This window comes from Serinus canaria, chromosome 8, assembly GCF_022539315.1.
Source record: "Serinus canaria isolate serCan28SL12 chromosome 8, serCan2020, whole genome shotgun sequence".
In the NCBI taxonomy this organism is placed as follows: domain Eukaryota; kingdom Metazoa; phylum Chordata; class Aves; order Passeriformes; family Fringillidae; genus Serinus; species Serinus canaria.
In genome coordinates, this window is record NC_066322.1 from 7,180,853 (window position 1) to 7,197,771 (window position 16,919).

General features: G+C 42.2%; 2 protein-coding genes across 3 annotated transcripts in view; both read left to right on the forward strand.

Annotated features, from left to right (window-relative positions):
* AGBL4 (AGBL carboxypeptidase 4) overlaps positions 1 to 16,919 on the forward strand; it is an 856,716-nt gene that overhangs the window by 519,831 nt on the left and 319,966 nt on the right. The gene's annotated exons all lie outside the window — the stretch shown is intronic.
* Positions 5,449 to 16,919, forward strand: part of BEND5 (BEN domain containing 5) — a 30,938-nt gene continuing 19,467 nt past the window's right edge. Inside the window, exon 1 of one of the 2 annotated variants that reach the window (XM_050977700.1) lies at positions 5,449 to 5,787. In XM_050977700.1, coding sequence (XP_050833657.1) covers positions 5,568 to 5,787 — 220 coding nt within the window. In that variant the 5' untranslated portion in view covers positions 5,449 to 5,567. The remainder of the gene's footprint in view (positions 5,788 to 16,919) is intronic. The other variant, XM_050977699.1, reaches the window with a different exon arrangement.

The following is a 16,919-nucleotide window of genomic DNA, read 5'->3' on the forward strand; positions in this document are numbered from 1 at the left end:
AAATCTATGTATGTAAAGCTTCTTTTAGAGCCATATTAGTAAAACGCCTGTCAAAAGTCAGGGGGAAGTCTGGTTTATAATAAGAAAGGGCGAATCTCAAATAAAATTTCCAGTTAGAGTGAAAATATATAGGCTGAAGCCATCAGTGGATGGTAGTAGCAATAAAGATCATTTGGGCTGCAAGAGCAATATCGTCTCCAGAGCAGTTTTTGCAGACGGTGACAATGGCACCTGAAGGACGCGTTTTACAGGTGAGTCCATGCTCGAGTCAGCTCACACAGGGCTTCCTCACAGGAAAGGAGTTTATCACATGGAAAACAGCATTTTACCTGAGTGCAAAAGATGGCATTTAGCAAGATTTGGAATGGTGTTCGTGAGGGTAGGAGCTGAAAGACGCAATGTTTGAGGGTCATTTGCAGCTCCCAGAGAGGAGTGGGTGAGGGTGGGGGAATTGCTGCTCTCACTGAGCAGAGATGGTGCCGACTGGCAGCGTCTCCTGGTTCCTGTTGACTTTCTGTGGGCACGTTTAACCTGTAATTTGGAAGAGGAAAATACAGTCTGGCACACATTCCTGAAGGGTTGCCAGTCCCAGATCTATCCATTGCATAGCCTGCCAGAATGGGAAAGATAAGTACCTTACAGACCAGTATCCACAGCAACAGACACCAGAATTTTATTTTTTTTAATACATATAAAAACCCAAAGACAATAATTACTTTTTTATTTTCCAATTTTATAATAGTAATAATGACCTTTAGGTCAGGAATTTTCAGCAGTTAATGACTGTCTGGCTTTTTCTTTGGTCCTTGGTTTCTCCAGCCAGTCATTAACAGTGAGAAAAGTGCCTTCTCCTGTGGACACTTTGGCTTGATCGTTACCTTTTCATGCTACAGAATGCACCAGCTGGGAAATAAGTGTCTCCTATGCGAATGGATCCATGAGATGTGCCCTGGGTTTCATTTCTTTGAAAGAATATTCTGTGAGGGTGTGAGAGTTTACTGTAAAAGATGATTGACTAGTATCCACAGCCGTGAGAAAAGTTAGATCACTCTGAGGAATTGGGACTGAGGATGGTTTAAGGCCATAAATCTCAAAAGATGAAATCTTCAGAATTTATCTGTGTAATCTAGGTTCTCTTACTCTTGGTAACAGAGTGCTTCTCAATAATATATGGACACAAATATTTTCTTATGCATCTTCTAGGATCACACAGGAACAGGACCTTTTTTTTTTTGGTTTTTTTGTATTTTTATATGTAATCACTGTGATGCTGAAAGCACAGTGTGGTGACAGTGTCTCAAGAGTTAAAATTTATTTTAAAATACAGATGAGAACAACCCTCTGGAATGTTCCATCTGGATAGTAGATTCCCTCCTTCCAACCACCCTCTCTCTCAAAACACCTAGAAGCTGTACATGACTTTGTTCAAAGGAAAATACATTTATACACGGAAATGACTTTGTCTTGCATTCCCTTGTATGATAAAAAATGCAAACCATGGAATGGAAGTGTCTTCTGACCACTCTACTGATCAGATTCTTCATAAAAATTAGCCAGACTGTGAGTATATTGTGTGCCTGAACATATATAAACCTTTGAACAGTTCTTGTGCCTGTTAGCTGACCTCTTCTTCAGCCTGTATAACTTTTAATGCCATTGTTCTAATATAGTGTTACCCAAAAAACTGTGAATATATCTTTCCTTCAAGGTATATTTGAGCTTGAAAACAGTTGTGTAAGAAATGCACTACCTGGAGGACAAATAAATCCACAAGAAAATAGTTTTCTAAACCACATATTCAATGTGTAGGGGTTCCTAGTAGTCCAATGTATGGTTACTGCTGAAGAGACAGGTAGTAGTGAAGCACCTCCACTGGGACAGTAAAAGAAAATGAGAATTTCTTCTTCAGCAGATTTAAAGTCAATATGGTGTCCTTTGAGAATTTGGTACTAAATATGCAATAATGTGAATGATGAGCATGAGCCTAATTTTAATGTTTTGCTGGGAAAAGAGATTTGGCACCTGCATAACTTTTATTGGAACTATTAGCTTTTCATTTTGTATCTTTAAGTGAAAACACAGAGTGCACATGAAAGCTGTGGACATCTGCTTTTGCTTGAATGCTTTTTTTACTTTTCAAGAAAAATAACACCAGCACAATATAAGTAGTGTTCCAAGAAAGAGACACTCAGGAGTCCCACAAGGGCTGGGACTGTGTTTTGTGGTTTTTCCACTCTTGGAGTGACAGTATTACTTTCTCAGCTGAGGCTTCATTTGCATTTTGAAAGTACAACAATTTACTTCTCAGCAGGGCTGTGCTGTTTCTAAAAGGCTGGACTGGCTCGAGGATTTAAATCCAGTAAGGTTCCAGTAATTCCCTTTACAATGAGTTTTTAAATCTACACCTTTAAAATAACTCTGCACCTTTAAACTTCAAGCTCAACTCTGTGTTAAAGCAGCTGGCCAACCACTAGTAGAAATGGGAAAGGTCCAAAAGACAGGAGTGACAAGTGACATTCGCTGCTTTAATGGATTTTTCCTCAGCTTCACAGCTATCCAGTGCAGATTATTTATAGATTTTAAAGCCAGAAATTAACACTGTTCCTTGTAGGCAGAAGAAAAAATGTATGCAATCATTATTAATTCTTTAGCATTATAATGCCTTCTGCCTCAACGTGTGTGCAAGGGACCAAGAGTAAACATGCATTTATCATCCTGACCCTTATCTGTTCCCAAAAATGTCCTTCAGTGGAGAACTGTGAAACAGCCTGCCTAAAGGATTTGAGACCTTTTATTTTTTTGCTGCTGATGCAAAAATCTTCACAGTCTTTGCTATAATTGAACATTCAAACGTAAAATATTGCAGACGCCAGTTTAGAGTGTTCCTTTTGCCCAAAAGCCCCAACCAACAAACCCTCTATGATGCTAGCTGCCTTCACATGAAGCCTTTTGGTTTCCTTTCATTGGGACAAATTACCCAGCCATCCTTCGTACCCAGAGATCTCTCCCAACTGAAACTAATTTTTGAGTCCTGACCTTCTCCTTGCTTCCTTTTATTTCCAGTTTTACCATTGCTCTGAGTTCCTTTCCCTGGACAGCAGCCTTACACACCCCTAATAGAATTCAGCTGTGGAGGGAATACAATCCTGGCAGGAGGCAGTCTACCCAATCCTTCACTGGCCACTGAACTTAGTAGAATAAAATTGTCCTTCACGAAATTTTCCCAGTGTCTATGAAGTAATTCCAGCAGTCAGCCTGTCCTGTCATCTCTCTGCAGCTCCCTGTACCCCACTGTAACACGAGGTAGAGGAGACAGCAGTGATACAGCAGCTGGTATTGTTTGATCAGCCACACAATCCTTGCTGGAATTTCATTTCCCTTGCAGACTTGCTACTAGAATACATTTGTCATCCATACTTTGTAGCAGAGTTATATTTGCCTGTAATTACACAGGAGTCTGGCAATACTTTTTTGTTAACATAAAGTACTGCCATTTAAATCCCCGATCTTGAACTGGAGTATTTGCAAAACTCTGTAATTGCTAAAATAATAAAGCTGCCATTGCTGTACGGGAAGTTTGCAGCTTGTTGGTGAAATACTTACATTGGCTTAACTACACCTGTATAGATTCCTTATGTTTTCATGTGCTGCTTAAGACAGACAGACTTCTGGGCATGACCAAAAGTTTTCTGGCACTGTCACAGAATGGCTGAGGTTGGGAGAGGCCTCAGGAGCTCACCTAATCCAGCTCCTGCTCAAGGGGTTGCCCAAGACCAAGTCCAGATGGTTTTGGGTTTCCAAAGATGGAAACTCCACCAGCTCTGGGAACCTGTGCCAGTGCTCAGGCAAAACTGAACTCCATGTTTTCCAGCGTGTGGACTGAGCCCATGTAGGAGGAAGTTTATAAAAGATAACCAGGAAAATCAAGGGCAGTGTGGTTTTACTCAGTGCAGTGGGCACAGATAGGACTGCAAATGCCCAGGGATATGATGATATATTTTGGTTTCATTTTGTGTTGGTGTTTTGCAAACAAAAAACTGGTGATGCTCTTCTCTCGTACTCATTCTGTGATTTAATTTTTTTTTCCATTTTTCCATTGTCCTGTTCCTAAGTCTGGTTGGGTAAAACAGATCTCAGGACTAACAGCAGTATGAGTTTACTCTGAACCATGAGCAATTTTGCCACATTACCCTTTCATAGGCGAATCACAAAACATTCATACTTTGTATCTAAGAATCTCCAAAAGTTTGGGAATTCGTGATAAAACTTGTGCCATCTCTAAGCCTTGTTCTGACACACCTGCACAGCATTTCTCAGCTCTCTGTGCTCTTTTGGGAGAGGACAGGGGAGCTTTGTGCTCCTCCAGCAACCCCCAGGGCACGGAATGATGGAGTGCAGGTGATTCTGCATTACCATGAGGACCTTCATGTAAAAGCTGATGCTCAAGTGCTGTTGCCAAGTGGCAGATGAGTGTGGAGTTCTGTGTGGTGTTGTCAGCCCAGGAAGGACCCACTCTCCTCACACAGGTCCCTCCTGCCCCTTTTCCCTGCACTCGCTGGCTCTGCCCTGGCCCTCAAAACAAATCCCACTGTGTCACCCCTCTGTTTCTCCTCCAAAGGTGATCAGAGCGATGGAGCACCTCTCCAAGGAGGAAAGACTGAGAGAATTGGGATTGTTCAGCCTGGAGAAGGCTTCAGGGTGACCTCACTATGGCCTTGCAGCACCTGAAAGGGACTTAAGAGGAAAGATGAGGAGCGACTTATTACGAGAGCGTGTAGTGACAGGACAAAGGGGAAGAGCTTCAAATTGAAAGAGTGCGGGTTTACATTGGCTATGAGGAAAAAATTCTTTAGGGTGGTCGGGGGGGTACAGGCTGTCCAGGATTCCCCACCCCCGGAAGTGCTCAAGGCCAGGTTGGATGGAGAACCTGGTCCAGTGGAAGCTGTCCCTGTCCGGGGCAGCAGGGCTGGAACGAGACGATCTTTAAGGCCTCTTCCACCACAGACCACTCCATGATTCTCTGGAACAAAGACCCTTTCTGCGGTACACGTGTACGGAATTCTCAACTTGGGGGCAAGAACACCTTCCCGAGGCCCTTCCCGGGGCCGAGCTCGGCCGGGGGTCGTGACGGGGGAGGCGGGACCCGTGTCCCCGGCGGAGGTGCCGGGGCAGTGCGGGCCGTGTGCCCCGCAGGGAGGCGGCAGGCAGGGCGGGGGGCCGTGAAGGGCCGAGCGGGGCGGTGTTTGTGTGCGGCGCTGTTTGCGGCGGGCCGGGGCCGAGCGGGGCGCTGTGTGCGGCGGGCACCGAGCGGGGCAGGGGCCGTACGGGGCCGAGCGGGGCGCTGTGTGCGGCGCTGTTTGCGGGGGGCACCGAGCGGGGCCGCGGCCGCTCCCGCTGCCCCCGCCCGGGCCCGCCCCGCTCGCGTCGCTCCGCGCTGGATTGCTCGCGCCTGGCCGGCGCCGTCTGGGGCCCGGCGGGCGGCGCGGCCAGGCCCGCTCAGCCGAGCGCAGAGGCGGCCGCAGGAACAATACGGCGGCGGGCGCGGAGCCGCGCGGCCGCCCCGCACCATGTACGCGTTCGTGCGGTTCCTGGAGGACAACGTGTGCTACGCGCTGCCCGTGTCCCGCGTGCGGGACTTCAGCCCCACCTCCCAGCAGGACTTCGACAACCAGAAGGTCTACACCGTGTACCGCAACCCCGAGGAGGCGGCGGACGAGGACGACGAGAGCCCCGGCGAGTGGGGCGACCGCCTGCTGCTGCACAAGGCCCAGATCCTGGCGCTGGCAGGTGAGGGCGGGCCGGGCCGCGGCGGGGGGGGCGATGCCGCCCCCTCCCCGTTGAGGGAAGGAGGGAAGGGGGCGAGGGCCGGGGGTGGGGAGGGGCAGCTCCGAGCGTCCCCGGGTCCGGGGAGGGGGACCAAGGCTCGGTTTCCAAAATAATCGCGACCCCCCCCCGTGATGCCCCCCGCGGTACCCGGGGAGGGGGGCGGTGGAGACTGAACAAAAAAAAAGAAAAAAAAAAAGTTTAGGTTTTCGTCTACGGCTTATTTATAGTGCATGGAGTCATTTGTGTACCTTTGCAGTTGTTGCCAATTTTGAGGGGTGCTGTTTTATGTCCGCTTTGTTAGTTTAAGTGACTTCACCAATTGGAAGGCAATAGTGGAAGCAGACCTCCAGGTACTGCCCTTGTTAAGCGTGGGCTTGCTGCGTTTGGTTTGTTTCGTGTTTAAAGATAACAAATGTCTCCAAGCTAAGGGGACTAATTCGAGTATATACTAGGAAATAACCCCGTATTTTCGCCATCTGAAGGTGTTCAGCCCTGGCGAGATGGTGCTGTTAGTACATAGCCCCCAGATAGTGACTCTGGCAGAGTGTTTCCTTGAAGACTTTGTGTAAGTTCCCTCGCTGCCATAGTCATAGTTGACATAGAAAGGAAGTTTGGTGGTTGTAGCAAATTGCTGGTTAGCGTGGACTTGCCCAATCGGCTTTTGAAAGACTTTAATGACCATTTGAAATGTCAGTCTGGGCAGCAAAGAGGACACTGGGTTCTTATCCTGACTTTTTCAGTTTGGGCGAAGTGCTGGTTATTTCTATTTCCCCAAATATGGAGTGGGCTAAAAAAACCTCTTTTGTTTGGCGTTGAGCTCTTAGAAGGCAGTGCTGAGCTCTGATGTCTAAACAGAGTAACTTGGTGTAAAAGTCACCTAAAACTGGTAATTTTCTAATTTTAGTTTTAGAAGTTAGCCGTTCCTGAGCCTGTTAAGACTGGTGGTGGCCCAGTTTGTTCCTGGCTCAGCCAGTGACTTTTGTCATTATCCTGTTTCTAGTATTTGCCATAAACAAATACCTCAAAAGAACCAAGAACATCCAAACATCAGTTCCCTGCAAAGCTTTTCCAGTTTCTGAGTATTTGCAACTCCAGAAGTTCAGGAGAACTAGTTAGGCCATCTAGCAGAGGAGTGGATTCTCCTGCTGAGTTTTTATTGTCCTATGCCAGCTCATGTTTTGGCTGTCCTGTCTGTAGCAGAGTTGTGAAGTGTTTCTTGCAGGTTCCCTGTCAGATCCACGGAAGACAACAATCCCAGTATCCAGGGTTTGCATGGCCTCTTCCTACAGACAGCATCCCATTGCACTTCACCTTCCTCTGTCCCACTGGGGACCTGCAGCAGCAGTGCCCTTTCAGTTCCTCCTCTCTGTCTCAACACAGCTGAAGTGCTCCAGAGAAGTATTTGGAAACAGACTTTTTGCTCACATGTTGAGCCCACCAGCTTGCCTCAGTTTTCCAGCAGCAAGTGCTTATTTTTGCCAGTCTCTTGTTCCAGGCAGAGCCTGTGTCTGCCCAAGATGTGCCCTCCTGAATTTTTCTGTACAGTTTCTCTTTGTTTCATGTATCTTGAACCAGAACAAACCAATATACACTGTTTCCTTCAGAGAACAGGACTTGTTACCTGTATCAGTGATTTGCACTGGTTGCTCCCCAGAGATTCTAATTTCTACAGGAAATTCTCCTGTTGAGCCAGGAACACAAGAAAACACACAGCTGTCTTTATTACAGCTCTCACATCTCAATATATTCTGACTAGATCTGTGTTCTGCATTCTTGGAAAACTTCTTGGAAAACTTGAACACCAAATGAGTCTTTACTTCTTTACTTCTTCCACCCTGTACCATGTAAGAATACCTTAGGTGAATTCAACAGAAGTCATAAACCAAGGGTCACTTCTAAAATTGTCATTTCTCCCCAGAATGTTAATATTGGTGTTTGTTTTTATTGTGGTTAAAAACCTTGCAGAGAAAGCTTGGTCTTCCATGAAGACATCATAGCACAATTCTTGCTTTATAGTGACCAACTCAGATTATGACAAGTTTTTGTGGCAAACATTGCAAGTGTAATGTTATACAAACTGCTTATTTAGTTTAAAATAATTTTGCAAGTCTGCAGTAACGTTTCACATACCAGTACAGAACTTCTAATTCCAAAGGTTTTCAGCTGATCTTAGTAATAACGTAAATAATGTTTATGAAGTTGCTTTTATATTTAAAATATGGGTAGTTGATATTTGAATTTTTTGGAAGGAACCCTTAACTGCTCAAACCATACATTGGTAACTTTAAGGGTTTACTGCTTTGGTCCAAGAATTCCCCTCTAGGAAGAGGTTTCAGGATCAAAGTTACACTACAGATATTAAATTGAATAGACAACCAGAAAGAATAAGAGGGGAAAGTGGGTTTGTTTGAGCCTGCAAAGTGTTCTTTTACAGTTGGAATGGTGACCAATTTTCTTGCATGTAAAGCTGCTCAAATAAGCAAAGTTTTAGCTTTTTATATATATTTTCCTGATCAAATACTGTCCATGCAGTGGAAATTAGTCATTGTTTGATAAACAGATCCATTTGTTTTTCCTTTCTAGCAACTTGAGGAAAAGAAGGAAAGAAAGAACACAGATATAAGACACATATTAATGTTTTTTTTTTTCTTTTGAAAAGGGTTTTCATTTCCTATTATGCTAAAGAAATTTTGATGCCTTTCAAACATCTACCCTTGTAATGTAGGAATTCACACAGGCCTAAATACAGGTTTATGCCCATAATGCAAAGCTTTATTGAAGCCCTGGTTGTGTGAAGGGTTCATAAAACAATTGTCCTCTTTTGAGAGAGTCTGGAAGGAATTCTTTGATCATTTGTGCTGAGGTTGGATGGTTGGAAGCCAATGCAGTTGTGAGGGATATTGTTTCTGCAGGGCAGAGAGCGTTGCTCTAAAGGCGTCATAAGTTCAAAAAGGAAAAATAAAAGAGTGAAGTGTGTAGGGACATGCTCAGATCATCAGGTAATTGTGAGAGACTTGGTATGTTGTGGAGAAAACTGCTGTTGTCTTTTATTCTGTGGTGAGTAGTGTGATAGTGTTAGAGGAGAGCTGTAGATGAACTCTGAGCAGCTGTGCCTTCCCTTGTGTCCCTGTGTGCATGATTGGGAGCTGCTGAGACTGCTGGGATGTGTTGGCCTGGGAACCTTCCACTTTATCCAAAATTAGCCAAAGACTAGGGCTCAAACCAGAAAGGTTAACCTGACTCAGATAGTTCTAGACCTTCTAGCCACAGGAGGCATATTAAAGTCAATGTCCTTTGCCTTAACAAGTTCACTATTTGGCTAGCTGCAGCTGATGCTATGTACTAATAAAGGAATAATTTTCCTTGCCTCTTGAGTGGAAGATGGAGCTCAGCAGACTGGAGTTTGACTACAGAGCAGTCTTGAGGTGACGTTAGCTGGTCTGTCTTGTTGAGAATACAAAAATAGCAGGCAGCTTTTCAGGAAGATCTTGGGTCTGTCTTCCTGATAATCTACACCATTCCATTTTCTTCTTTTCTGTCCTCTCCTCAAAATGCTCCAAAACTGTTTTTTCTGGTCTCTCTCCTTGACACACATATGCCACTTGCAGCTTTTCCACACTTGTCTAATAGTCACTAGCAGAATGTTATCTCTGAGCATATGCATCTTATAGCAGCATGATCTTTAGATGACTCCATTGGAGCTTTTTCTTTCTTTTCTAGGTGATGAATATTAGGTGGAATGAATTGAGTTTCAGAGACTTCTAAAAGTTCCCTACTTCAGGCTATGTTTGTTAACAAGTTAATAATGGCTGTCTTCTCCTAGGAGGGGTTCTTTCCTGACTACAGTAAATAATTGTGCTATCTAGCTGCTGCCCTCAACATTTTCCACCCACACTTTCATAGCAAACATATCTCCATCAGATTCTCACAGCAATTCCTTAGCTGCCCCAGCAAATGTGTTAATACCTGGTGCATCCCTGTCCTTTCTTGCCCCTTTATAAAATGTTATGCTCCACTTTTTATTGGAGTAGGTTATGTGATTTTTTTTGTTGTTTTAAGAGCCTGTGCAGCTCATGGTGAGATGTTACTATGTATTTCAGAAGGATGTAAAATATCTGTCCCTAGAAAGATTTTAAATTAGATGATTCTAGGGCTGAGTTTTGAGTAAGGTTGAGAGTGTTTCAACTTCTTAGTGTGAATCCAAGCTTCTTTGCTATGGAAAGTTCATGGAGGAAAGACCCTTTGTCAAATTCTGGAACACATGAAAAATTTGCAATAAGAGATTTTAGATTATGTCAAGAATATAAAAAATTTAGGGCAGGAAGTTGTATTGATGTGTAATACTTAAGTACAAGCTTTTATTGTTATTTTTGTAGTCCTTGGCTTCTCTGAGGATTTTCCTTCTTGCATCATTCAGCTTGGGGAGTACCTAAAGCAGGTCCTGGCTGTGGCCACTGTCTCCATGCTCCCTCCCATGTTCCTGCATGCTCCATATGTCCCATTTCCTTTCCCAGGGCAGTCAGTGGGGTGAATGAACCATTGTGGTAGGGACAGCTGACTCTTTGTTCTGGGCCTGTCCCCTGCTGGGATGCATTGCTTGGATGGTGTGTGACAGAGACTTGGGGAGAAATGGCACCAGGAAAAATGTTAAAGCACCTGCAGATGCTTCTCAGGTGATTCCAAGGGTTGTTCTGATGAAAGAAATGCCAGGAAGAGGTTGTAAGAAACCTCCCAGTACTGGTAGTGGTTCCTCACCGGCTCTTTTTAATTTGTTTGATTTTTCCTGGACTAGTTTGGGAGTACTTGGGATGAGCTGTTGTGTTGCTGCTCTTGAGCAGCAAGTCCAGCTGTCTCTAACGGTGGTGTCACCTCCTGTGCCTGTGCAGGTCTTGCCATGGCAAGGGCCCACTCCAGTTATTGAGAGAAACTAAGCCCAGCAGTTCAGGCAGTGCTGAAGTAACCTTGTTCAGAATAGCTTATTTTTCATTTTTAAAATTTTTACTCTGATATTTGACGTGCATGGCCTACTTTGTCACCCTTAGCTGATGTGCTACTGCTGTGTTTTTACCTTTTCAGCAGGTAAAAGATGTGGCTGAACACAGAGGTTCAGCAAATCATTTTCTGTAACAGAGTAACCAACTACTTCACACTCCTAAATATAGTCCTGAACACAAGTGTGGCAGTATTCATGAAAAATATTTAAAGCTAAATTTCACACTCATTTTGTATTTGATCCATTTCTGGTTTATTTTTAACCCATGTAAGATGAAGAGTGAAGGAAATTTTTCCCTTCTTCTATATTCTAGTGTAGGACCATCTCTGAGATATGAAGGACTTCCACAAAGGTACAATTTTGTGGGGTCTTTTTGGTGTAGTTTCTGTTTGTTCAGTGTTGAAGCCTTATTATGGCACATTGACAGAAAGCTAAATGGCAACAGCAAAAAATTTTGGAACTTCTAAAACTGTAAGTTCTAGGTAGTGGTTTGGAGTAACCCTAATGAGAGTGGTGATGTCATCAGCAGGCTAAAATGCCAGTAAAAATTGATTAAAAGGCTGGGATTTATCTGTGCAAAAAGATTTTGCACTTATATTTAATTTCCTGTATTACCCTGCTTATGCTGAATATGCATTTCTTTGTTTGTTTGTCTTTAACCCTTCTCAACTTACCTGTTTGTTCCTCAGTCATGTTTCCTTTTTGCTGTACCTTAATAGTCAGAAATAATCTAATTTATTTTTGTGACATAAAGACATACAAGTGACCTACACTATTGTTGTTTTTCGTAGTCTTAGTATTATGTTGCACCACTTAACATCACTTATACTTGTAAATGTTGTATAAGCTCAGCTAGCACACAGTAAAAACATGAAATTCAGGATTTTAATAAAATCGACTTCAAAGATAGTATGGTTATGGTAGCTATGGTAACTAAAACTAATTAAAATATGCTAAAATTTGCAATGGAGTGAAAAGGGAGAAAATGTAACTTAATGTTTTTGTTTTCATAATTTAACAGTAAAACATTTTTTCCAGTGTATTCCCTAAGTGCTAGTCAGTTTGATTATTTGTGTTTTTTAAAGAATTCCTTTAAAAATAATAGAGGCTGAACCACATTGTCATTTTTTGTATGGAAACTTAAAAAATGCATGAATCTACCCTCTATTTCTATAGTAAGCATATTCCTTGGGCAGGGATGTTGTGGAGCCTTCTTGGAGTGTTCTCTATAGGCTGCTGCTTTACCTGCTGGACAGCTCTTGGGCAGCATCTCCTTGGCTTTGTGTGATCATCAAGTCATCACAGGGTTTGTTCCCAATATAATTGTACAGTCTAATACAGATGGACTGGTGAGGGCAGCCAGATTGACAAATTATAGCTGTCATTGGGATTGATGATCTCTTTAAATGAGCTTTTGAACTTGCAAAGAAATGCATAGCTTTTGCTATAAATATTATTTGTAAAATATTTATCATGTTCCAGTTTTTGAAAAGTAATAGCTGAGTTTCATGTGAAGGTGCAGAGGGAAGATGGAAAGGATTTTCACATCCTGCTTGTTTTCAGAGTTTCTTTTAAATGTGATGGTAATGCTGTATTAGTGTACTTGTTTCAGAAAGGATTAAGAGAGTTGTTCTATAATAGCTGTAATCCTTTGTGTTTGACATGTGCAGAGTATTGTACAAATATTAACAAATCTGTACAACACTTCAGTGAGCTAGATGGGGACAGTAAGATGAAAAGTTTGAATTATTCAAGGTCACTATTTAAGTAAATATTGGATCCAGGATTAAAACTCTGCTCAGTGTTGTAGAGAGCCTTATTTCCTGTTTCTCAGAGTAGTCTTTTCATAACTTGATTGTCCAGCTCCTTGTGTTTGTGCTGCAGCCAAGTTCTTGTATCACTGAAAGTTAAATGAAAGGGAGAGTTTCGCTGACAAAGAATAATGGCTGTTTTTTGTTGTATTAGTTTGAGCTGTGTTGCTTTTGGTAAATTATTTTTTATGAGACTGTATTACTTCTGAACTGAAAGATAGATTTTATATTTATAATGGAAATTAAGGAAGAAAATACACATAGGTTTTTCTTGCAGCAAAGTATCTGGGCTGATACTCAAGACTGTAGATCTGAACAATCTGCTGATTAGTGAGCACATGGAAAAGGAGAATGTTACAAAATGATTGAGTGTCCTCATGTGCATTAGAAATTTGACTACAAATAGGTGGCCATATCAATAACTGTCACTCCTTCCAGAATTAGACTGGGTATCTCAGTTGTTCACTGGAAGAAAAATTGAGACCTCAACATTATTTGCTTCAGTAGCTGGCATGGTAGGTTGTTTTTTTAGTTTTAGTTTGTTTTGGGTTTTGTGAGAACAGCAGCAGGTCCATGCTCTCTGCTTTTACTTGTGTTACTGTATTAAATATTAATGAGCAAGAGCCAGACTTGATGTAGGACTTCAGAGAGGATTTAAGAGGTTTATATAATCTGTGCTCTGCTTCTGTAGGATTTTGGCTCCTTAATATTTCTCTGCCTTCTTAGTGCCTTTGTACAAAGCAGGTGTGGCTTTCTCTCCATCTTCAGTGAGCAGTCCTGGTTCAGGCTCCTGGCACATCATCCTTCTTACCCATCATCTCTAAACCTGTCAAGCAGTGGTTTAAGACCTTTCTATCTTGCCTTCCCCCAGTTTGATTAAGAAATATTTTCACCCTGTTTCCTATTCTTCAGATGTTATTGAAATTCACTTCACAAGATTTAGCAGCCTTTTGGGCCAGTTCCTCAAGTGCATGTCTTCACCTTCCTGTGCTTATCAGCCCTGCCTGTCACAGTGCTGCTTGATGTGTTGTTCTTCCCTGACTTCTTTGCTCACTCTTCTTTGTGCTCTGAAGACAACCTTCCAGTCACTCATTTGTGTGTTGCTGTCATTTTCTCTTTCTGGTGAAGTGCTGCAGAACTACTTAGTTCTTAAAATTTTTGGGAGTCATACAAGCCCAGATGATGGCATCTCTCAGCTCTGCCTTTTTATTGCTAACTTTTCTCACATTTTCTGTCAGCTTCCCTTTCTGACACCCTTAGCAGAAATCTTTTTCAGCTTATGCTTAGGATGTCCCGATGTATTTTCCTAGAATTTTTGTCCATTTGTCTTGAATTTGTAGTCAAGAGGAGGAGTAATCTCGTTTGTCATTCCCAATCCAAAATCTTGCTGTCTCTTACATACTCCTCATCTGCTTTGTTGCTTACACTCAGCTCTACCTTTATGTCCAACTAAATATACTTCTGAAATGCTTTCACTGTGCCCAGTGTTTATTTCTGGAATATTTTTCTCTGTCCTTCCAACAAAGCTGTCCTCTAGTCTGCAAAAAAAAAAAGGAGCAAAACAATATAGTAAATTTTACTATCCAAATCCTCAATTGACTGTGCCAGCACCTGGTTGACCCCACTTTTGCACTCCTCCATTTTTTGCTGCATTGATTTTGATGGCACCTGTCCTCTTCAAGTAACTTCTGCATTTCTGCTGCTGTCTGTTGGCCTGTGTTTGTTACTGTCATTCTCAGTTTCTTCTTTGGTAGTGGTCATAATCTCAGTGTACTCCTGTGAAGCACATTGCTTTGTATCCTGAATATCTTCTGAGCCTGCAGGATCATTACATTTTCTGAAATCTCATCTCTTCTTCCTCTTCCAGTCCTCCTTTAATGATTGCCTTAAATTAGCTAAGAAAGTAATGTATAGTTCTTTTTTTTCCAGCTTCAAATAAGCTAGGTGGCTTTTTTAAAAAAAAATTATTATTATTATTATCATGCTGTTTTCCTTCTCAGTCACAGCAGTACTGAATATTGTTTATTTGTGTGTAAGTGGCACTTAGGAATCCATGCCCTGTTGTGCTTGGTGTGTTTGTTTGGTTCTTATGCATCTCTTGCTTTTCCTGTATCTGTAACCACTGCACAGCCTGCCCAGACAGGTGATCTTACCTTCTCTGTGGAAGCAACCTGGCTGAATCAGTACCAAACCAGTTCAGTGCAGCAGTGTGTGGGGAATCTTGTGCAGGTGTTGTCCATATGTGCTGGGTACATGCCTGGAAATGGCAAGGCTGATGGTAAGTTTTTTCATCTGTCAGCATATCATTTTTCACAAGGAGTGGAATTTTTTTGAAGGCTTAGGGGAAGGACGAATTCTGTTCAAGGTTCTTTCATTTTATTACTCTAAGATTTATGGCATTGCCAAGCCCCTTCTTTGGACTGATACCAGACCTGCCATCTCTCATCCATTTGGAGTGCAGAGCTCTCTTCCTTTATTTTTCCAGCTTTCATTCCAAAGATGGAAAAAAATCAGCATTTGAACTCTTTTTTTGAAGGGATTAGTTTGTTCAGTCCTTATTTCTAAATTAGTAAATAAGGAATACTCTAAGGGGGCTTTGAGATTTTCATGGTTTTATTTTACATCGCACAATAGGGTTTTCAGTTTTAGAGCACTAACATATTTCTCCTTGCATTTAACCAACTTCTCTGCCTCAGTTCCCTTCTCCTCTGGACTTGAAGCTGTTACCTTTTGGCTTGGATCCACCCATCCTGACACTGAAATGAGGGCCTCATTGAAGAAAGCATTCCAGGAACAGTTTATCCTCTGCTAGTTGATAGAGATTTTTAAATGCGGGGTTGCTTTTTTGGCTTTTCTTTCTTTGAGCACTGAGCTGAGGCCAAGTGTGTTCCCAGGCACTCTGGAATTCCTCAGCAGTTCACTTTTTCCTGACTGCCTGTTCCTGAAGGCTGGATGGGGAGAGACGCTGTCATGTGCCCTGGCTCTTGAGCCCTGCGCCTCAGTACCAGAGGAGTTGCTTGCCAAGATCTCTCCAGGTCTGACCTTTTCTTGGAGCATGGTTATTTCAGAATGCTTTGCTCTTTATCTTGAATCACAGAATACCAGGTTCTCTGTGAACAAAAGCAATTTTTCCTAATTTACATGTGTCTTTCAGAATGTCCCTTCCTAAAGAACAGAGGGAATCCATTCTTGTATCATGCATTCCACTCTGCATATTTTGTCATGAGTGCCTAATTAAGTATGTTAAGTGCTAGTTCTCAGTAATTGATATCACTCATTGCATATCTAGGGAAAGCAATAGACACAACTTTATAACAAGCTGATCATAGCCACCTAGGGGAAGGTGTAATTTTTAACTTCTAGCAAGGTTTAAATGACTGGGAACAAAGTCCAGACAAATTATTTAGGTCATTACAAAATGAGGCTCTGAGTTGAAATGCTTTTAGGCTGCCCTTCTCTCTCTTATGTAGCCTCAGGCGCTGAATTGGAGCTTGTACATATATTTGGTTCCTATCATGGTTTTCTTCTGGCTCAAAATCACATGTGTGTTGCTTTTTGCTTTTGTACCTGTCTTTTGTTTGCTGCCACAACAAGAGACAGAGAATCCTAAGAACTGCTAAAAATGCATATTCATGTTTCTTCTACCCTTCCCCCAGTCTCCACTCTCTCCCTCCCACCCTTTCCCAGATTCCATTAATATTTACAGAACAAGAGCCAGAACTCCAGTATTAATCTCAAATTCAGAATGAGATTTTTCTGGCTCTATCTACAGCTAATTCAGAAGACAACAGAGGTTAGAAATGCACTTTAAAAAAAAGAAAAAGAACAAAAGGCCTTTTCATATTCAACACACTGGATGGATTGTGTTAGGTATAAATAAGCTTTCAAAGACCACAGCATATGTAAAAAAATATTACATGTATTGTTGTTGGAAGGCAGAGGAACGTTTATCTGCTTGCATTTATTTGCTTACTGAATGCATTGAAAGTTCCTGAGCTTTAACTTACATAAACTCATTGTTTCTTCAGATTTTCTGTGTGGAGAAAACAGTTCCTTTTTTTATCTTACTGGTTCATGTACAGATAAGCAGTAAAACCAAAAAGTCAAATGAACAGAAAGAGAGCTGTGTTGATAGTTACATGCCAGCAATGTACAAACTAAGCATTCATAAGGAGATGTCTAAACAAACTTCCAAACCATTGAAGTTTTGCAAACATAAATTTCATAAACAAACTGAAATTGAGTGGAGAGTGGAGAGAATGAAGAATTCAGATCATCTGCATTTGTTC